General features: G+C 34.1%; 1 protein-coding gene across 2 annotated transcripts in view; it reads left to right on the forward strand.

The window, feature by feature from the left end:
• Window positions 1-23382, forward strand: part of ZBTB41 (zinc finger and BTB domain containing 41) — a 49321-nt gene that overhangs the window by 18707 nt on the left and 7232 nt on the right. For both annotated transcript variants that reach the window (XM_027611760.2, XM_027611759.2), the window contains exons 7-10: window positions 3647-3742; window positions 5106-5212; window positions 7072-7177; window positions 12490-12578. In XM_027611760.2, coding sequence (XP_027467561.1) covers window positions 3647-3742; window positions 5106-5212; window positions 7072-7177; window positions 12490-12578 — 398 coding nt within the window. The remainder of the gene's footprint in view (window positions 1-3646; window positions 3743-5105; window positions 5213-7071; window positions 7178-12489; window positions 12579-23382) is intronic.

Genomic DNA, 23382 nt, shown 5'->3' on the forward strand with positions numbered 1-23382 from the left:
TCATATTATGAATATCCCCAGTTGAAGATCTAGAATCCATTAGACAAGAACAGGGTGCTATAACAAATCAGAGCACCCAGAAATTCAAGGCATGATAGACAAAGTAAAGACCCTAATAGAAGGATTGAAGAACAAAGTTGAGGGAATCTCCCAAAAGGTAGAGCAAAATAAGGTAATAGTGTAAAATAAGGATTAGAACATTAGAGAACCAGTCAAGAGGTCCAGAAAGAAAGAGCGAACAACGAAAATAGCAAGGGAAAAAAATCGTCACTGAATAATTCAAGATAATAACCCAGAACTGAAGGACATGAGTTGCCAGACTAAAATTACCCATCAAATGCTTAGGACATTAGATGAAAATAAACCTACTCCAAGATACATCACTGTGATATTCCAGAACACTGGGGACAAAGAGAGGCTTCTGTATGCTTCTAATTGTTCAGGGAAAAAAGTTACATATGTTGAATTATGAATTAGAATTACTTGGACATCTCTCTGAAGAGCAACACTAGAAATAAGATGATACAGTTGTACTTCGAAGATTCGTAAAGAAAATTATTTCCAGCCTAGAATTCTGTTCTTAGTCAAACTAACAATCAAGTCTGAGGATCATTAAGACATTTTTCATGATATCAGAAAGTTGGCCTTTGATGTACTCTTTCTCATGAAGCAACTAAAGGGTATGCTTTACCAGAATGAGAAAGTAAACTGATGAAGAGGAAGACAAGGGCTACAGGAAATAGAAATTCTAATACTGGAAAGAGGCAAAAGGAATAATAGGAGGATAGTGCATGAAGTTTCCAGGATTGTGAGATGTGCAACATGTCTAACAATGGGTAGTCAGTCCACACTAGTAGTAGTAATGCCCCATGACAGATTGAGGGTTGTCACTGCTATGATCCCTGCTGGCATGTTTCCTCTTTTAACTAGGGGACAGAATGTGAGAGTAGGTCTGACCCCAAAATTTATTTTTTATTTTCTGTGGTAAGAACATTTAACATGAGATCTACCCTCTTAACAAATGTTTAAGTGCACAATACAGTATTGTTACTAAGTTACAATACAGTATTTTTATCAATACAGTATTATTATTGTGTTAAGGCACAATGTTGTACAGCAGACCTCTAGAATTTACCCATCTTGCGTAACTGAAACTTCATACCCATTGAATAGCAGCTCCCTGTTTCTCTCTCCCTGATTCAAATTCTTATCTATACTCTGCCACTGTATAGTACCTGTATGCTAGTATACTAGCATACACCATTGTACTATTATATTTATGCCTTGCTACTTGATTTAACTGAGGACACTTGTTTCATTTCACAGAAATATTCTTTTTTGACCTGTGAGAATTAGAGATAGTTCATAGTAAGTTTAGAAGCAAAATATATACATCAGCCTTTTTACTTTGGCTGTATTTCTGCCAGACTTCTAGTACCTGATCCACTCTAGATTGTCAGATGCTCTGATTGTGAGATGAGCTCTCTTTTCCAGTATTTATTTATGACTTTACCCGTTGACATGTTGGAAAGGACTCTTGCCAATGCTCAGGCAAGCTACAGCCAGACTTTGATAAAGAGACCATGTTCATACTATCTTGTGGGCTCTTTAGCTAATAGTGACAATATTGTTAGATTTGTGCTTGCTACTCGGTTTTTCAAAAATATACAGTATATTGTTTAGTGATATATACTACTAAGTAGTAAAACAAAGAAGAAAGGGAATAGTTAACATAAATGGTTATCTCTGAGAGATCAAGGAGGAACATGTAGAGGCATTCTAAGGTATAGCAATGTTCTAGGTCTTATCCTGCATTTAAGTGTAGTAATAGCATTCTTTAAACAATATGTATACATTTTCTATCCTTCAGTATATAAAAGTTCCATAATTTTAAAACATTAGAATTGCCACATTCTTAAAATATCAAATTGATAGGATGGTAAAATAGGGAAACCAGTATGCTACACTTGATCTTAGCCTACAGATGGATACAGTTTATTTTATGCATTATACATTCTTTTTTTCTTAAAGGTCTTTCTATAAAAGCAAAAAGCAAACCAAAAACTAAAACAATCTCTCCATCTTTTTACTTTTAGTTACTTAGTAGGTAGGGGTCTCGGAATAGTTTTAGGGATAATTTCCACAAAGCAGAATATACCTGCAGATGCACCTGTCCAGTGTTGGTGGGCCTTGTAGAAGAGCACCATCTACTGGCATAGATCTGCCTTCATTTCAGGTTCAGCCTTAACACTCACTAGATGTGGAATTAAAATAAAAACCAAGTGGTAGAAACAGTCAAAAGCCTGCAAAGGTCAGACACATTGCCTTTTACTTCTTTCCTCCCAAAATAACTTTGTCTATCCTTACTCAGCACTTTACATATGTAGGAAATCTCCGAGTGTTAGAACTATAGGAAATGCTAGCTATGTATTTGGAGCAGCAGTGGTTATACAATAGCCTGCTAAAAGTTCAGAAATAACAGAAGTAAAACCAATGAATCACCAAAGTAGTAATTAGTAAAAGCTTATTGTGCATATGTAAAAAGACAGTTTGCAAACCAGGAGAACTCAAACCAGAACACAGAATGGGACTCAGGTATATTGTTATATGCAGCTTAAAAATGAGAAAGCAGTGACTGTTTATTCTTCACAGTAGTTGGTTGTGACATTAGGATTTTCTTAAGTGATAGGGAATTGGTAAATGGTTACCTCACATCAACCTTGGGAAACAGTTTAAGTTTTCCCTATGATTTTCAGAGGCATAAACAAATGACCCAGGACAGGTTATCCTTGCAAAATAAGCTACATTAGGCTTTGTTTATGGGACTAAACTGTTTGGGGAATTTTCAAGGCTGGTCTCTGTTTTTTATTTTAACAAGTCCATCCCAGGTCAGTAGGACTGGAAGATTTAGGAATGACAGTAATTGTATTCTTTATATGGTTTCCCCTTTTCACATTGGCATCTGGAAGTTATAAGTACCTGTAAAGCTTTCTTTGCCTTAAAACATTCTTTTCACAGATACTGAGCACATATTTGAAAGGAATAGTACTGATAAACTGGGTTGGCTTATGTATTATTAAATTTTCTCTGTTAAAATTCACATCAGTTTTACTTAATGCAGTAGTAACAGTTGAGAATTTTTCATTGTACTCCTTGATAGCTGCTTAAGCTATATAGTTAAATCTTTGAGCAAACTGATGGCAAAGGAAGCCAAAGTTAATTTTGTGTTTGTGTGTGTTTTTAAAGAAGAGAGACAAAGCAGGCATGATTATATGCTGGTGAGACTAATCCAGTAAAAAGCAAAAATACTGTAGGAGAAAGGGAAAATTGTCATAATATCTGTTAGCTTGAATACCTTTCTAGTAAGCTTTCTGAATACCATGTTTGAGAGAGAGAGAGAGAGAGAGAAAATGTAAGCAGGCGGAGGGGCAGGGGAAGGGGCGGGGAGAGAATCTTAAGGAGGCTCCATGCCCAGCACGGAGCCCTATGCGGGGCTTGATCTCACAACCCTGAGGTCATGACCTGAGCTGAAATCAAGAGTCAGATGCTTAACTGACTGAGCCACCCAGGCACCCCTGGAAACTTATGTTTAATATAGATAATGACATTAAAAAGTCTCTAGATAAATGTATATTTTTTAACACAGGACTACTTTGAAAGAACATTTGAGAATCCACAGTGGAGAAAAACCTCATCTTTGTAGTATTTGTGGGCAAAGTTTCCGTCATGGAAGTTCATACAGGTAAGTCAAGCCATTTTTCCCCTATATTAGGTAAGGTAAATTATTTTAATTCTCTTTTATCATTGCATTAGTTGTTTGTTGAATTAAAATATTTCTTAGCACTTACAGTAAACAAAATTATGCAAAAAAACTTTACAGACTTTTCCCCCACATTACAACTTTTAATAGTCTTTATTCTGTAGTACAAAATATTAAATATTTCATCACCAAGTTTGCTAAATGCTTTACTGTCCAAGTCACTGTCATTTAAATGTTTATTTCATTACTTTTCTTTGATTCAAAACTCATTAAAACTGTGATATTCTAACCTTAGTGTATTTCATTACTCTTGATTATCAAAAAAATATTTTGGTATGAAATATGGCAAAATTGAAAACTCTAGTAGGACTCTCAATTTTGGAAAGTCTTCTGTGTATTAGTTGTAACCTGTGTAACTGTTTTTATAGCTGAATCCCTGACCACATTTGAAGTTTATGAAAAGTTGGCTTTTTCCTGAATAATTAAAAGTGACTGCCTACTGTTAGACATGTACATTTTACATGTTTATTAATGCTCTTAGGGTTTTTAATCTTAAGGCTTTAATTTTTACACTTTCATTTATTATTTACTTCTTTTACCTCTTTTTAAAAAATTTTAAACATAATGGGTCCTTTTTAGATGCAGCTCAGTTGGTTTACTGGTTTTAGTTACGGAATCGATATCTGTTTTGGCAACTTGAATGGGAAAGCTATTCATTTCACTGGGATATATATAGATGGAGGATTATGGTGCTAAAAATAATTCAAGTTAAATGAATTTTAATAATTTAAACCTTTTATAATCTGTCTTTGGGTGACTATAAAATGAACTAACTTTGGTTAGTGTGAAGAAAAGTAGCAGAATATAATTGTGAGAAAGTTCATTACTTATAAAATTTACCAAATTCTCATCTATCGATTTGTAAGTGGTATCGTCATCCAGAAAAGGGTTAATTCTTAATTATTTGCTGTATTGTGAGTTTAAGTCACTTACCCCATTTGTCTGATTCTAATTCTTTCTGACTCATTCCTACTTGCTATCTCTGAAACTCCACCAGATAGATAACAACCCTAGACATTTAGTATGTTTAGTGAAGTAGATTTAAGTCAGGAAGGAAGGTCATGTAGACGTAGTGTATGTGCAAATGTTGAGGTGTTTTTTTGAAAGAGGTGACTAGGAGCCCTGGAGTTAGATAGTGAAAGAGTGGGGAAAGAGGAAAGTCATAGAAATGAAGCAAATAATATATGAGGGTGGGTGAGTCCAGTTTCCCTATTTAGAGTTAATCAGGATTTTACCTTTGGTGTCACCAGTTTTTATGGTCTTCAGTTTTTTTTTTTCTTTATAGACTTCACTTACGAGTACATCACGATGATAAAAGATACGAATGTGATGAATGTGGGAAAACGTTTATTCGTCATGACCATCTTACAAAGCACAAAAAAATACATTCAGGTAAGGTGTACTTTGTAATGATGTTTACAAAAGCCTTTAAAAAAGCACCTGCTAGAGGACATACTACATCATGTTGATGTTGGCTATAATTTTAATAATTTGGCATTGATAATGCTGACTCTGAAAATTTTTTTTTTAAATATCTGAAAGGGACATAATTTTATGACATGTTTTTGTTCACTGTAATTTTAATCATTTGGTTGCCTTTTATGACTACAGACTATATTTTGATGTTTGTTTTAATCAAATTCTCAAAATTTGCATTTTGCATATTATGTGGATGTATACAATAATTAATATTGACATTTCTCTAAATGGAGATGCCAAGATAACATTGCTCATTTTGATTGGATTGGAAAGAAGTTAGCAAAACATGTTTGAAGAGATATGATTATAATTGGGTGTTAAAGTTTATGTATTAGTCAATTTTTGAAACCCTGTCTTTGGAAAAGAGTACCTTAATAATCCTGATCAATTTCAGATCTTTATACCATATTTATAATTTTCATATTCCGGGGCTTTCTTTCATATTTTCCTCTCAGATTGATGTTCAGGAAGTGCTTAAGAGAGCCAACTATATGAGCACAATAATGGGAAAGAGCCATCTCTATGAGCACAGTAGAACAGGTGATTATTATTATTATAAACATAATCTAAGTATAAAGTGTGCAACAGATATAATTATTTTCTTAAATGATCCCAGTGAGGTTGCAGGATGCAGTTGTTATCAACACTTTTAAGAGATGCTCACGGTCTGATGACTTTTTCACTGAAACTATGCGTTTTCGTTTTTAGGAGGAGAATTCTAAATTCCTAATTCTAGAGATTACATGCTTTAATTGCTTACTGGATTAAGTTGAGACAGTGGTTTTTAAAGGCCAAGGCTTTGTAACTGAATATAAGAACAGAGATGAGAAATGGGACTCATCTAGAATTTTACTTCATATTTGTATTTTGGCTCATTACAAATAAATATATGAAATCCCCATAGATGAAAAATATTTTAAAAGTAGAATACAAAGAGGGTGCCTGGGTGGCTCAGTAGTTAAGCATCTGCCTTCAGCTCAGGTCACGATCCCAGGGTTCTGGGATTGAGCCCCGCATCGGGCTCCCTGCTCAGCGGGAAGCCTGCTTCTCCCTCTCCCACTCTCCCTGCTTGTGTTCCCTCTCTCACTGTCTCTCTCTCTGTTAAAAAATAAATAAAAAATCTTAAAAAAAAAAAAATAGAATACAAAGAGGGGTGCCTGGGTGGCTCAGTCGGTTAAGCATCTGCCTTCAGCTCAGGTCATGATCCCAGGGTCAAGCCCCTTGTTGGGCTCTGCTCAGCAGGAAGTCTGCTTTTCTCTCTTCCCCTGCCCCTCCACCCTGCTTGTGCTCTCTCGCTCACTGTCTCTCTCAAATAAATAAATGAAATCTTTTAAAAAAAATAAAAATAAAGTACAAAGATCTGAAAATGTTCAGGTCCTTTTTATTAACAGTAAAACAGCCTCTTCTTGATTCAGTGTATTTTCATTTGAAGTGTTTGACATCTAGACTTACTATATTCCTAAAAAATTACTGAGTTTTGAAGTAATTTCATTTATCTTGCTCTGTTACATTGAAAGGTAAGATTTGAAGTCTACAGCAAAAACCCTATTCATTCCTTTTCCAAGTGAGGGAAAAGGGCTCACATCCATGAAAATAAGCATAGATTCACTGAAGAAAGGTTTTTGAGTAAGGAATATAAAGCAAATAGCCCAGAATAAAGGGTGGCTTTACTTTTCTGGTATATTTCCCATCATGTTATCTTACTGTTTGATAATATATTTCTGGGGAAAAACTGAATTGCATATTATAATCAAAATATTTGGGTCTTTAAGGTGAGAAGGCTCATCAATGTGAAGAATGTGGAAAATGTTTTGGTCGTAGGGATCATCTCACTGTTCATTACAAAAGTGTACACCTGGGAGAGAAAGTGTGGCAAAAGTAAGTGAAAAAGCAGTTTCCCATAATTACTACATTGGATAAGTGTAGGTTAGAGGAGAGTTATAACTTTTCTCATAGTTTATTTTGTTTAATTGGGGATAGGTTAACTAGCTCTCTTTTTTCTGGCTTCTATAGCTTCTCTGCTGACCTAATGGAATTGAATGAAACATTTTTGTTTTACTTGTTTTCAGTTGACTTAAGGCTGGAGTTGGTAGACATTGAAGCTAATGACTAATATAAAATCTTGAAATTCTTTGGGCGTTTCATTTATCTTTGGTTGCTGTGGCTTTTACCTAAAAGTATAAATGTGCTGCCCTATATATTACACTTAATAAGAGCAATTATTGAGACATGTTTCTAGTCAGAATTTAGATTTCTTTTTAACCACACTGAGCATTTAAAATGGTATTTTATTTGAAGGAGGCATGTGTTATCCTAAATAACCAACTTTTTTTTTTAATTCCAATATATTTAACATACAATATTATATTAGTGTCAGATATACAATATAGTGATTCAGCAATTCTATACATTACTCAGTAATCATCATGATAAATGTACTCTTAAATCCTGAACCTGTTTCACCTATTCCCCCTGCCTACCTCTCTCTGGTAACTATCAGTTTATTCTCTAAGAGTCTGTTTTTTGGTCTCTTTTTTTTTCTTTTGAACACCAACTTTTTAATAAAATTTAGTATTCAGGTTTAGCTGAGATGAGTTGTTGAGTGTAAAATGTTCAGAGAATCCATGTTCTTGGACTAGGTGTTTGGAACGAATGCTAAGTAATGGGTGCCAAGAAACTTAGGTTAATATACTGAGCATGATCAACAAAATATACATAGTATCTTTAAATGTAATAAGTGATAGACCACTTTGAAGAAGAGTAGGAAGTGCTGATTTGTATCCATTTTTAATATATTTACATACTGGTTTATATTTTCTTTCACTGATTTTGTTCAGTGATTCACTCATTAATCAATGTATTTATTGTAGTCATTGAATTCTTTTATTCATGAGATAATAGGAATCCTGCTAAGTGCTAGGATAGAAAGATATACATGATGCTGTATAGAAAAGGAAATAAGGGGGCACCTGGGTGGTTCAGTCGGTTAAGCATCCAGCTCTTGATTTTGGCTCAGGTGATCTCGGGGTCGTGGGATCAAGTCCAGCGTCAGGCTCTGTGATCAGCTTAAAGTCTGCTTGTCCCTCTTCCTCAGTTTCTCCTGTCGTTCGTGTGCACTCTCTCTCTCAAATAAATAAAGTCTTTTTTTTTAAAGGAAATACGAATTTCAACATAATGTACGAATGGGTGGAAAATAGACTGAACTGCAGACTCACTTGTTTCTGAGGGTCTATAACTTTTTCTCAACCTCTTTATACAACTTTAAAAATTATCCAGTATCTCAGGAGCTCTTGTTATATAAATTACAATATAAAAATTATATTACTGTTTAAATAAATTATATAAATCATATTAGAAATTGAATTGAGAAAAAATTCAGTACTTATTAATTCACTTAAAAATAGTAATATACCCATCACATGCTCACATAAAAAGCAATTTGTGAAGAATAGCTACTTTACAAAACAAATTAAAAATATTAAAAGAGTGGCATGTTTTACATTTTTGTAAATCTCTCTAATGACTTAATAGAAGACAGTTGAATTATCATATCTGCTGCCATGCATTATTTTATTTGAAGTAAATGAACAAAATCTAGCCTCTCTCTATACATAGTTGGTAAAAGAAGGAGTATTATGATAGCAGTCTTAGATAATTGTGGTTATTAGTCTTTGCTACTGCACTAAAACTGTGCTAGTTTCTTAAAGGTAGTTGCAAGGTGCAATCTGAAACAAGATTAATGAAGTTTTCATACCCTGTTACAGTCTATTAGTCTTGTACTTGAATGAATTTTTTTACCTATGCATAAATTGTAATATGATGCATTTGTCATTTGGAAAATATGGGTTCACTAAATTATGCCAGTTTTCTAAATGCTAGCACATTTCACAGTACAGGATCAACAAATCACATTTGTTAATATTGCCTCTAGTCTCTCAGAAAGGGGTATTGGGAAGCTGTCAACATCACAAGGGCAGCTGCAAGTTCTCCACAATTTTTATACTAGCTTGAAAGCTCAAACTTTATCGTTGATGACAAACACTGAAGTAACAGTTTTACTTCCTTTAATTTTCGAGAAAATATCTGCCAAATATTCAAGTTTGTAACTGTGGCTTGTCTTTTATTCTTTTCAAGTGAAATGGTATTTCATGAAGGAAGTGGCTCCTTCAGCCCACCACTCAGACTCAGGTACTTCGGTGTGCGGTAGAAGTGCTGTGTCATTGCCACTTTATCACAGAGAACATTACAAAGGCCACAGTCTGAAAGGTTGAAACTTAGAAAAATTAGTAATTTAACTCCTTTACCACATTTTTCTTTTCTTTCTGGCAGTGGGGAGCACAGTGATAATTAGTACATTTTGGTACCACTACCTTGTTTAGAGCTGAGGTACTGGTACTTTTACCTGCCATGTCTTTTGTATATGTCATTAGTGTAAATGTCAACACAATGAGAAAGGCAAATAATGTTATGGTATCATTTTGAAAATAACTTTGAGCTTAAAAACCCTATGAAAGAATTTTGGGATTCCCTCACTGCCACAAGAGCCTGTGGGCCTATCTGCTGGCCTAGATAATTATGGAACCAGAAGCTGTAGGTTCCACTTTCTACAAGGGTTGGCTAATGGTGGATCTAGAATATGAAGCCTTGCATATCATTTTATGGAACCAGTACTTATCCCAATGTGATAAACAGCCACTGAAGATTTTAAACAAGAGGGTGACACAGTTGGATTTCTTTTGGGGTAGATCACTCTTATTGGTGTAGGGAGGCTGGATTTGTGGTGGATAATTCGAGGCAAGTAAATCAACCAGTTAGAAAGCTGTTAGAATTTAGGAAAAAGATGGTGAGGGCCTAACTAGGTAGTAGCATTAGTAATAAATAGTAGAAGGTACTTATTTGAAAAATACTTAGTTTTTTGAGATAATGGGAGTAGTCATGGCTAATTCCTGTTTTCAAGGAATTCCACTTTTCAAGTGGTTGGTTGATAAGCCAGCCACTGAGATAGAGAAAACAGAAAATGGACTAAGTTTACAGAGGGAGATGATGAATTGTTTGGTGTGTATTGACTTTGAGATGCTTAATGGAAACTCAAACATAAAATGTAATAGGTAAATCTAAGTCTAAATCTCAGGAGTGAAGTCTGACCTGTGGATAAAGATTTATACGTGAATACGTAAAAGCAGATTATCCAGGGAAAGAATGTGGAGTGCTTAAGGTTAGTACCCCTCCTTCTACCCATTATTTTCTAATGTTTCTTCTTCCCTTTTAAACATTTTAAAATGGTGACTCTATTTCAGTACCCTTATCTACTTCTCCACTTCCCATTCACTGTAATAAGCTATTGCGATATGACCTCTGACTTTACCTCTTAAATTGCTGTCAGTATAAGTTCCTTATTGCCAACTCCAATAGACATTATTAAGTCCTTTTTACACTGGGCATCTCAGCTTCAGTTGGAACTGTTTATCACTCCTATCCTGAAAATCTATACTCTAGCATCCATGTGAGAAGGGAGAGGTACATATATAGGGCCTGACCCATCGAGGTCTTTGTACATTTTATCTTTATTCTATGTTCACTGTGAGACACTTAAAGTGTTGTGAGCATATGTATGTTTAAAACTTCATTCCGTTCATGGTATAGACCATGATTTCTTAGCCATAGCTAAGGGGAGGACATTTTGGGCCAGATAATTCTTTGTTGGGGAGCTGTCCTGTGCACTGTAGGATGTTTATTTATTGGTATTCCTGGCTTCTATCCAGTAAATGGCAGTAGCACGTACCTACCCCCAGTTGTGAAAACCAGAAATGTCTTCAGGCATTGCTAAATACCCCATGCAGGGCAAAATTGCCCCTAGTTGAGTACTGCTGTGTCTCTATGTGTGTGCCCATGGTGACCCTGTTTGTATCTCTCTTTATATTTACTATGGATATGAACAGAATGAGACAAACCAAGTATACTGGTTACAAGTCTTTTGCTAAGTTTATCAGTGACACTCCCAAGTCACTAAATCTAGATTATCTTTTTAAATGTCTGTTTCATCAAGTATAGAAGTAAGTTTCTGGAAGACAGGGCCTTGCATAGGGTTTTTGTAGCCACTTTGTAAATGTTGAGTTGAACGACTTGAAAAGTATGAGTGGCATTTGAAACCTTAGGTGTACTATTGCTATTGAATATTGGTAATGATATACTAAACATTCCAGTAAGACTCGGTAGATCTGTTAAAAGCAAACTGTCTTACAGAACATTATAGTAGTCTATATTTGAGTTAATTATTTGGCATGTACTCATCAGATATGAATTATTTCCAAGGTGAGATGATAGGCTTTCCTAATAACCACCACTTAAATGCTAATCATTTTAGAAATATCTTAATCCTCACAATGAAATTGGAGTCTAGGATTATTTAAATCACAAACACGTATTCTTAGGTACTGCTCTCTACTGCCTGATAAGGTAGCTTTGAGTACTTTATAGCTTTTTATGTCTATTAATCTGTAATAAAAATAAAGGACTGGTATCTCGTTCTTTTAAAATTTAGGTATAAAATTTAAGTTCAAGTTTGTAATATTTATTACTTGTGTTATTAAGTGAACCAGTTAGAGCAGTGTCACCTTTTTGATGAAGGCACATTTTGAGGTTGCTGTAGTTTCTCTTCATTCAGCCCCAGCATCTATTTTTAAATTTAATTGTTATACTCTACATGCAGAGAAATTCATTGTTTGTAGCGTATAGTTCTGCAAGTTTTGACAGATACATGTAGTCATGTAATCATTACCACAGTCAAGATACAGAATAGTTCCATCACCCCTAAATTTCCACCAGACTTCTTTGTTCAACTCCTTTTTTCTTCCTTCAACCCATCATTGATCTGTTTCTGTCCCTATAATTTTTCCTTTGATATTTTTAATAGCAAATAATAATAATACAGAAGTCCAGGGATTTAAATCTTAAAATTAAGTGGTTTAAAGTTAAAAGTCTAAGGACCTCTTTTTACAAATTTGTATGTTGAATGTAACTGGAGGAAGAAGAGCCAGAGGTAAGGTTGGTACTTTAAAAGTATTTCCACATTCCTTTGGATTTCTGTGCTTTATTAATATGAGAATTATATGTAAATCTTGTAGATGTAACCTATTTTCATTATGTTATTAAAGTTATATTGAAAACTCAACCCTTTTTATGTTTCTTAGATACAAAGCAACCTTTCATCAATGTGACGTTTGTAAGAAAATTTTTAAAGGCAAATCAAGTCTGGAAATGCATTTTCGGACGCATTCAGGTAAAAGCTAATGGGTACTTTATTTATATATTTGTGTAATTATTCAGGAGTAAAATATGGACATTTAAACTTTGTTGTTCTTGGTTAAATTTTTTCTTTTCCCCATACAATTTTTACTTATTTTATTAAAATTGATGTCATAAATGAGCAATATTCTGCCTTTCGATTATCTATAAGCTTCAATATTTTTTAATATTATTTTGTAAAATTGTGGCAAATTTTTCTTCATAGGGAATTTACTCAATGTTTAGCTGTAATTTTCCCCTTTTCTGGATGTTTATATTTGCTCTATATCTGTGTAACTCTGAAGACATTCCTTTTTTTTTCCTCTTTTAAAAGAATAAATCAGATAGGATTTGATTATCTTGCTTAACCAAGTTACTCTTGTATACTTTCCTTTACACATAGTCATTTGTGATTTGTAGGTAGTTACAGTAGAATGACTTGCTTCAGCTCCTTTCCAGAAGATAATCATTTTCTAAACCTTTATTTTTTCCCCCTTGGTAATGCTACCACATTTGAAATATAGACTGTGTTGGATTCTTTCTTATATGTTGTCATAGTCCTTGTTTGACTTCCCATAGAAATTAACAATTCTTAAACCTTTCCTTTCTTTCTTTTTAAAAAAGAAACTTATTTGTGCATTTATGGCTGTTTTATATTTATTTGGATTTTGTCAAGCTGCTGTTCTAGAAGAGAAAAATAGTTGATTTCATAAATATTAGAATGGAAAATAACTGGATTTGGGAAATGTCAGTACCAAAGAATTTATTACTTATAAGGTGCTGCTGTTAAAAATAAAATACAACCCCCTCCAAAGGAAAAAGTCATAATTTGGGGGTACATACATAGGGATATAAAATGAGGAAACCATATTAATGCTATCTTCCATATTATTTATAAATAATAAGCTTAATAAACTCTTGGTTTGAAAGAAATGATGAACTTACAGAAAGTTAATTCAAGACCATTGATGATTTAAGAATTGTAAAACTGCAGGAATTATTTTAGAGGAGAAACTTAAGGGCTGGCTTTATAATTGCATTCAGTTTCTAAAACCATTGATTTATAGTAATTAGTCAATGACCAATGACAGTGTGGAATTTCCATCTCTGAATATCTCAGTTAGTTGGAATTAGGGACAAGTCACTCTGCCCATTGAAAATTGCAGAAATGAGCTCTATTACAGAATAAGACAAAGATTATGGCAGTTATGAAATGAGAGGGAGAAATCACCTAAAGCAGAGGTCAGTAAACTTCTTTGGTAAAGAGCTAGATAATAAATATTTAAGGTTTTGTGGGCCAGTCTCTATCACTCAGCTCTGCTTCTGTAGCATGAAAGCAACTGTAGACAACGTGTAATCAAATAAACATGGCCACGTTCCAATAAAACTTTATTTGCAGAAACAGGCAAGAGGCTGTATTCGTCTTTCGGGCTATAGTTTGCCAACTTCTAAAGTAATCAGCAGGCTACCAGACAGGACTTCAGTGTGGCCCTTCGACAAACTGGTTTCCATATTTCCCGGTCCATTCCTGAAATTTATAGGTCCAGAAACTCACTTTTATATCTATACACTGAGAGTTATAAATACTCTTAGGAGTTCTTTGTAATAACCACTGGAAATAGATTCATGAGAATGTCCGCTTAATTATTCACCTTCTAGAGAATGAATAGTGTACTAGCCAAGTATCCTTTTCTCTAATCAAGGAAGCAAAGTTGCTAAATTTATTAGGCAGAAAAATATAGAGTAAAATTAGGTAGTAATTTTATGGAATAGTTTATCAAGAAAATGGTGAGGGATACTGAATCATCCTTACCCTTGTAATAGTGTACCTCTTCTTGTGACCAGAATAATTTTGCTCCCCAGATTCTTTTTCCCTAGCCAGGATACCCTTAGTGCATTGTCTATACTGCTTTTTTTAAGAAAGAGATTCATGTTTTTTTGGAATCCCCTTAGCTAGATTCCATATAGACCTTTCCTTTTCTGGTAATATATTCTTTCTCTAGGCGAGCTATAACTAATGGATTGGTTTCAGTTTTGGCCAGGTCAGTATACTTAATTGGTTCAAATGAGTAGATATGATCAGTGCTTAGCCCAGGACTTGCAAATAGTAGGTGCTTAATAAGTATTTGTTGAATGAATGAATTTACCTTTGACTAACCTCTCATCTATCTGATGTTTTCAAACCACACAATTAGGGAAATTGGTTGAAGTACAGATCAAGATTTTTTTTTGTAAATGGCTTACTCTCATCCATTATGTGTTTTGCTTGTTGTAATTCTCAAGAGTAGTGATTACATCTGTTCTTAGCAGTAGTCTTGTTGAAATGTAGTGTATTTATTTAAAATAGGCATTAAAGCTGATACATTTAGGGCCTGATTTTAGACTTGGTAGAATTTTTTAAGCTGTATGTAAAGTACCCAGATCTTAATGAACAGCTCAATGAAGTTTTATAAATGAATACATCTATGTAAACACCACTCAGATTAATATAAAGTATTAATATGTTACCAGTACCAGAATTGCAGAAGTATCTTCTCTGGACCCTCCCAGTTGATAACCCCCTTGCAAAATAATCATTATTTTGACTTCTATCACCATTCATTAGTTTTGCCTGTTTGAACTTGATATAAATGGAATCATACAGTATGTACTCTTTTTTTTTTTTTGTCTGGTTTCCTTCGCTCAGTACGATGTCTATGAGATTCATCCATAGAAATGGATTTGTTTCTTTTAATTTTCATAGGACTATACCACAATTTATCCATTGTACTTAGATGGACACTTGGTTTGTATTTACTTGGATCTATTATGAATAAAAGCTCTAAAAATTCTTGTTCATGATTTTTCATTATACATACACATTTATTTCTCTTGTGTATATAATATGCCTTGCCACGGGATTGTTGGCTGATAAGATATGCATATGTTCTACTTTAGTAGACACTACTGAATAGTTTTCCAAGGTAATTGTGCCAGTTTGCATTCCTGCCAGTAAGTATATGGTTTATGAGAACTCCAGTTGCTCCATGTTTTCACCCACACTTGACACTGTCTTTTTTTTAAGCCATTCTGATGGCTATGTACCACTGTCTCAAAGTGGCTTTAATTTGCATCTCTGAAAGTAGTGATACTGAGCACATTCCCATATACTCATTTGAATATCCTCTTTCTTGGAATACCTGATTCATTCTTCTGCTGATTTTCTTAAACTGGATTGTCTTTTTCTAAATGATTTGTAGGAGTTCTGTCCATATTCTAGATATGTGTCCATTGTTGGATATCTAAATTGCAGATTCATTCTACACTGTGGCTTTCCTCTCACTCTAGTAATGGTATCTTTCAGTGACTGAAGTTTTTGAATTTTATAGAAGTCACGTATCAGGGTTTTTTTTCTAGTTAGTTTCTTACTGTATCCTCTTTAAGAAATTGTTGCCTGTTCCAAGGTTGTTAAATATTTTTTTCTGTTACCTTCTAGAAGATCTATTTTAACTTAAATATTTAGGTTATGAAACTTCTGTAATTTACTTTTGTGTTCATTATTAGGTAAAGGTCAAAGTTCCTTTTTTACTTTTTTCTTTTTACATGTAGCTATCTAGTTACCCCAGCACCATTTATTGGAAAGACCGTCCTTTCCTTACAGCATTTCATTGGCGTATTTGTTTTAAATTAAGTGATCATATATGTGTGGTTTGTTTGGGGGCTTTGCTCAGTTCTTTTGTATTATTTGTATACCCTTGCACCGTTGCTATACATAAATTACTATGGCTTTTGATATCTGGTACTGTAAATTATCCAACTTTGTTCTATTTTGGTGTCTTTATTATTCTTGTTCCTTTATGTTTTTATACAAATTTTGAAACATCTTATTAATTTCCAAACACAAACACCTGCTCGGAATTTTATTAGAATGTCATTGAATATATAGTCAATTTTTCCTTAATTGATTACTTTATAGTATTGAATCATCCAGTCCATGAACAATCCCTACATTAACTTAAGTTCTTTTAAATGTTTTTCAAAGATGTTATAGTTTTTGGGGGTACCTGGCTCATTTGGTGGAGCATGTGACTCTTGATCTCAGGGTCATGAATTCAAGTTTGCCGTTGGGCATGGAGCCTACTTAAAAAAGAAAAGATGTTACAGCTTTTTAGTGCAGATATCTCACACATTTTCATTAGATTTATACCTAGATGTTTGATGTTTTTGTACAAAATTATAAGTTGTATTTTTATTTGTATTTGTTTCTGATGTATAGAAATGCAGTTGAGTTTGTATATTCACTTTTTATCCAATGACTTTGCTAAGTTCTCTTATTAATTTTTGTAGTTTAGCTCTTTTTGGATTTTCCAAGCATACAAACTGGTCATCTGTGAATAGTGACAATTTAATTTTTCCCTTTTCAAATCCTTTTCTCTCCCTCTTGGCCTTATTGCTTTGGTTGACATCACCAGTGGTATATGAGTAGAAATACTGAGTAGTGGACATCCTTGTCTTATTTGCAATCTTCAGGGAGAAGCTTTCAATATTTCATAATTAAGTATGATGTTTTCTGGGACTCCTGGGTGGCTCAGTCGGTTAAACATCTGCCTTCTGCTCAAGTCATAATCCTGGGGCCCTGGGATTGAGCCCTGCATTGGGTTCCCTGCTCAGCGGGGATTCTGCTTGTCCCTCTTCCTCTGCCTCTCTTCCCCTGCTCATGCTCTCTCTCTCTCCTCTCTCAAATAGATAAATAAAATCTTTAAAAAAAAGTATGACGTTTTCTATATATTTTGTAGGTACTGTTTATCGGATAAATTACCATCCATTCCTAAATTATTTAGAGTGTCATGAATAGGTATTAAATTTTATCAGCTTTTTTCCTGCATTTATTGAGGTGATCATATCTTTTTCCCTTATTAATGAGATAAATTACATTGATCAATTTTTCTAATATTAGATCTTGAGTTCCTGAAATAAACACATATTGGGGTTATTTATTTTCCAGTTACTATATAGTTGAATTTAGTTTGTATTTTGTATCTTTTTTCTTTTTTGTCTATGTTAATTAGGCATATTCCTTTTTTTTCCCCCTTGTAATGTCCCTGACAGGTCTTGTTATTTTGACTCTGCTGGCCTCAAAAAATGATTTGGGAAATAATACATCTTTTTAAATGAAATGGAGGAGTTTATGTAAAGTTGGCATTATTTTCTTATTAATATTTGGAGGAATTCACTGATAAATCCCTCTGAACTTCAATAAAACATTCTTTATTAGTTACAGAGCTGTCAAATTTTTATTTATCTTTTATTTTTAAAGAACTCTAAAATATGAAATCTATCAGCAGAATTCAAGTTACCATATTCTGTATCTTTTCAGTGACTGTAGGAATTTGTTGATTTTTCCCTTTTTTTTTGATTTTTCCCTTTATACATGTTTTTTAATTTCATTTCTGCTTTTTCTTTTTTTTTTAATTTTGTTTTGGTTTAATTTCTGTTTTTCCCTAGTTTTTTTTAATCCATGCCTAACTTATTAAATTTTAGCATTTCTTTTTTTTTCTTTTTTCTTCTTCTATGTATTTTAAAGTTCTAAGCTGCCCTCTGAACATTTCTTTAGTTAGATTCCACACTTTGTTTTATGGTTCATGTTTTCATTATAGTTCAGTTACAATAATTTCTAATGTCTGTTCTGATTTATTCTCTCATTAATGGCTTATTTTGAATTGTATTACTTAATTCCTAAATATTTGGGGTTTTTCTAAGTATTTTTATGTTACTGATGTCAGTGTGTATTTTTTCTTTTTACTTTCAATCCTTCTGTGGACCTGTATTTAAGATGTGTGTCTTTGGAGCATTGTTTTATTATTTATTATGATAATCTCTTTTAATTGGGATGAGTTTAGTCATTAAAATTTTACATGGTATTTATTTGGGTTTAAATCTGTCATCATGCTATCGGTCCCATCTGTTCCTTGATGCTTTCTTTCTCTTGTCTTCACTTCCTGTAATCATGAAGAATTTTTATTATACATTTTCCCCTCAGTTAGCTTGTCAGTTGTATGTTCTTGCATTGTTCTTTAGTAGTCACCCTAAAGATCGCTATGTGTATTCATAAATTTAATAATTAGAGTCTATCTTAAGTTAGTTCTTTATCAATTTCTAGACAATGCAAAGACCTTACAATACCCTTATCTCTCACCTTTTGTGCGTGGTATGTATTTTAATTCTACATATACTTTAAACTACATAAGAGATAATTTTTTGGTTTGTTTTAAATAACTCATATTATTTATTTTTAACCATATATTTGCCCATTACTGTTACTACTTCCTGCATTTGCATTTTTCCACCTGGAATTATATCCTTATGCAAGAAGAACTCCTTTGGTGCCTAGGCACCAAGTTCTCGTAGGTTTTGATTATCTGAAAATGTTTTTATTTTTCTTTATGGAGAATATTTTTCCTGACTATAGAATTTACAATAGTAGTTAATTTTCCTTCAACATTGTAAATATGTCATTTTTCCTCTTTGAACTTCTTTTGTTTTTGTTGAAAAGTATACTGTTGTTATTCTTATTGTTGCTCATTTAAAGGAAATGCCTCTTTTTTTTTTTTTTTAAGAGAGACAGCAAGAGAGGGACTACAAGCAGGGGAAGTGGAAGAGGGAGAAGCAGGCTTCCCACTGGGCAGGGAGCCCTATGTGAGGCTCCATCCCAGGACCGTGGGGTCATGACCAGAGCCGAAGGCAGATGCTTAATGACTGAGCCACCCAGGCACCCCGGAAATGTCTATTTTTAATTGGTTGCTCTTTAAGATTTTTCTGTCTGTGATTTTTAGTAGTTTTATTATAGTGTGTCCAGATGGGGTTTTTGGCTTTAGGGTTTTTTTTCCGTGTTTTGTGAGGTTTGTAGAACTTACTGCATCTGTCACTTGAGATGTCTTTCTATTGTTTAAGAAGACTCTCAGCCATTTTGTCTTTCAAATATTGCTTTTGCTCTGTACTCTCTCCTTTTTCTGGGATTCCAATTTATGTATTTTAGATATTTTACTTTGTTTTTTATATATATATCTCATGCTCTTCCTATTTTGTTTTGTTTTGTTTTTTTTAGAGAGATAGAGAAAGAATGTGTGTTCTGGTGGGAGGGGCAGAGGGAGAATCTCAGGCAGGCTCCATGCCCCGCCACAGAGCCCAACACAGGGCTTGATCTCACAACCCTGAGAGCATGACTTGAGTTGAAATCAAGAGTCAGATGCTTAACCAGCTGAGCCACCCATGCATATTTCTGTATTTTCTGTATTTTCAATCCTATTTTTCTCTGTGCTTCTATTTGGATAATTCCTATTGATCCATTTTCCACTATACTGATTATTTCTTCTGTAATGTCTAATTTGCTACTGAATCCATCTACTGAATTGCTCAATTATTTATCTGTTCCAGAATTTCCTTTTTTCCAATAGATTCCAATTCTGTGGTGAAATTCTCTTTTCTGTATTTTCCTAAACATATTAATCATACTCAATATTTCAGGTCTTAATGTAATTTTTCTTTACCTTTAGATGTATCTGTTATCTTTTTTTTCCTCCCTCTTTTGGCATTTGGCCATTTGGTTCTGTTTCTTGATATGCCTGACAGTTTTGAATTGAACTTTAGATTTTGTGAATGAAAAATTGTAGAAGCCCCTGAAGTTGTGTTTTTTCCCAGATATATTTAATTTTCTCACAAGCAGATAGACTGAGATGGCATTGACCTGTTCTGGTCTATTTCTACTCTACATTTCTTCTAGTTCATCATCATTCTGGGGTCTCAACTGAAGTATGATGTTTGTACCAGAGTCTCCCCACTTTGGTGAGACTTAAACTCCAGTCTTTGTCTCTGCAGTACCCTTGGGATTGCTGCAGTATCTGTTCAAACCTTCAGTATCCCAGCTTCTGGTTTTTAGCTGTCTCATCCAGCAAATGTTCATCTTGGGAGTTAAAAAATAGAGGCATTTTTGTTAATTTCTTTGTTGTTCTTTCCAGGCTCTTGACCCCTTAAATCCTTGGTAGTTCCAAACTCCAGCTATTATCTTTCCATTCCAGTGGAATGTCATCAAGCTCTCGGCTGCCACTTGGCCTCTGTTTCCCTATACTTTAAATCTGAAAGTGCACTGAGAAAAGAAAACACCTCCATATCTTCCTGTGTCTCCAGAACCTTGGCCTCTTATGTCCTGGCTGCCTTGTTTGTACTTCAGTGCCTCTAAAGAATAGATTGTTTTGAGTTTTTAAAAATCTTGTATCTTTGCCCCTTCACCAGCAAGAGACATAGTGTGACATAAACTGCTCCATCAAATCTGAATGGAAGTTCTCGAGTTCTCTTTTCATTTACTAATTTTTAATATCTAAACATAACTGATCCACTGGAAGACTTTTTTAATTCTAAAGATTTTATTTTATTTATTTATTTAGAGAGAGCATGAGTGGGGGGAGGAGCAAAGGGCAAGAAGAGGAGAGCATCTCAAGCAGACTCTGCGCTGAGCATGGAGCCTGATGTGGGGCTCAATCTCATGACTGAGATGATGACCTGAGCCAAAATCAAGAAGCAGATGCTTACCTGACTGAGCCACCCAGGCGCCCCAACAGTTTTTAATTCTAAAAACTCATAAGTTACTATGATTTTAGCTGAGAAATAGATTACATTTCTTTGAGCATTGTTTTATCTACTCCTACTCTTAAAAAATAGACTTTCTGTATATCTTGCAAGAGACATTTCCTTTGTTTCCTTAGGTCTCTGATATATGAAATTGAGATTCATCCAGCTTGAATTATTGTCAAATAGGTAATTTTGCTACAGAAAGACTTGCTGTAGAAAGTATGGTTCTTTAATATGTATTCCTCTTTTCATTAAGTTCATAGTTGTTGACCCTTTTCACTATGTATCTTTAAGCACTCTAGATTTGGTTTTTAAATATAATAATATCAACATTTCCTTTGTGGTTCTTTATACAAACCTAAATTGATTTTTATATTGGAAAATGACATTTGTTTAAAATGATCATAGAAACTTCTCAAAGAAATATGCCTGTTTGGGTCCCAGTTTCTTAAAAGTATTTGTGGGACACTGGAACTGAGTAACTATGACTTTAAGTCCTTTATGAAAGCTTCTTAATGAATGTGCTTAAGAAACTATCATGGTTAGTACTGTGCCAAAGGAGAACACTTAAAACCAATACTTTTATCTTTAAAAATAAATTCTGTGCTTGGTGGTGGTGTGAATAATGCTGTGCTAGGTAAAAAGCTCCTGGTGTGACTGGTTTTGATGCCAGGAATTACAGAAAGAACTTTATAGTTCTTGCATTTTGGAAGTGTAATTTTGTTTTTCAGAACAGTCTTTTATAAACTTTTTCATACTGTCCCTGATTCTAGGTATTTCAGGTGAAATCAAATGTTGGATACAGTGTGTTCTATACACAGTTGCAAATACTATCTTTTCAGGAATTTTAACCCTTTATATAATGTATTACTTCGTGTCTTAACTTCTTCTTTAGTGACATCAGTAATGGTATTAGTCTAGAAACTAGTAGAAATCTAATAGTACCAGAAACCAGCATCCAAGTCTGTATAAATTTTCTTCACTGGGATTTTAAAGTTCTAATGGTCTACAAAATAACAATTAAGCAATAAAATTTAACAAATAATTGTTTGATATTAGTGGCTCAACTTGACGATGCAATTCTCTTAATTTTCTAGGAGAATTGGCCTTGTTTTAAATGGAAAGATGAAGAAAATAGTGCTATCAACAAACCAATATAACAATTAATATAAAATCTTTTCATTTAGCTTTAAAAATATGTGCCTTTGTGTCTGTTGTACAGTTGTATGTCTGGATTTATTTGTTTTGTATTGCTGCTGTAACAAATTACTACGACCTTAGTGGCTTAAACAGTATAATTGTGTATGATCTTATAGCTCTGTTGATGAGAAATCTGACGTGGGCTAAAATCTAGTTGTTGGTAGGGCTGCATTTCTTTCTGGCAGCTCTAGGGAAGAATCGGTTTCCTTCTCAATTGTCTTATTGGTAGAACTGATTCTTTGAGCTGTAGGACCAAAACCCAGGTTCTAGTTTTATTACTTACTGTAAGCTGAGAGTCTTTCCTAGCTTCTGGAGGCCACCATATTTCTTGGGTCCTGGCCCCTTTTCCATTTTCAAAGCCAGCAATGCAGGGGTTGAATTCTCTTCCTGTTGCATCTCTCTGACCCATTCTTCTTCAGTTAGCAGCCACTTTTGAAGACTCATGTGTTTAAATTGGGCCCACCTGGGTAATCCAGTTAATCTCCCCATTTCAAGGTCATTAATCTTAATCAGATCTGCACAGTCCCTGTTGCCATGGAAAATAACATATTTATAGCTCCCAGAATGTGTACATCTTTGGGAGGCCATTATTCTGCCTATCACATTGGTTAATGTAGGAATTTATAATGTTTCATATTTTAAAAAAACAAAAACAAACAAACAAAAAAACAAACCCAACACTACAATGTGGAAACCTGACTCAGGAAGAAGTGAGAACAAGTCCAGTTTCCTTGTTCTTTACCCTGATCAGCTCTCCTTATGTTAACCTCAGGCTAGACCTAAGTATCACTACTTCTTAGCCTGATTCTAAGAACCTGGTTAATCAGAGTTGCTGTTTTACTTTTTGCCCTTGTGTGGGAGGATATCAGATGTTTTGGTTTTACAACTTTTTTAAGGGCTGTAGTAGGAGTAAAAGAAAGCAATAATAATAGTTTGGGTCCATTAAGTACTTATGCCAGGTACAGATCTAAGCACTACTCATTTTCTCATTCAAT

Source organism: Zalophus californianus, chromosome 10, assembly GCF_009762305.2.
Source record: "Zalophus californianus isolate mZalCal1 chromosome 10, mZalCal1.pri.v2, whole genome shotgun sequence".
Lineage (NCBI taxonomy): Eukaryota > Metazoa > Chordata > Mammalia > Carnivora > Otariidae > Zalophus > Zalophus californianus.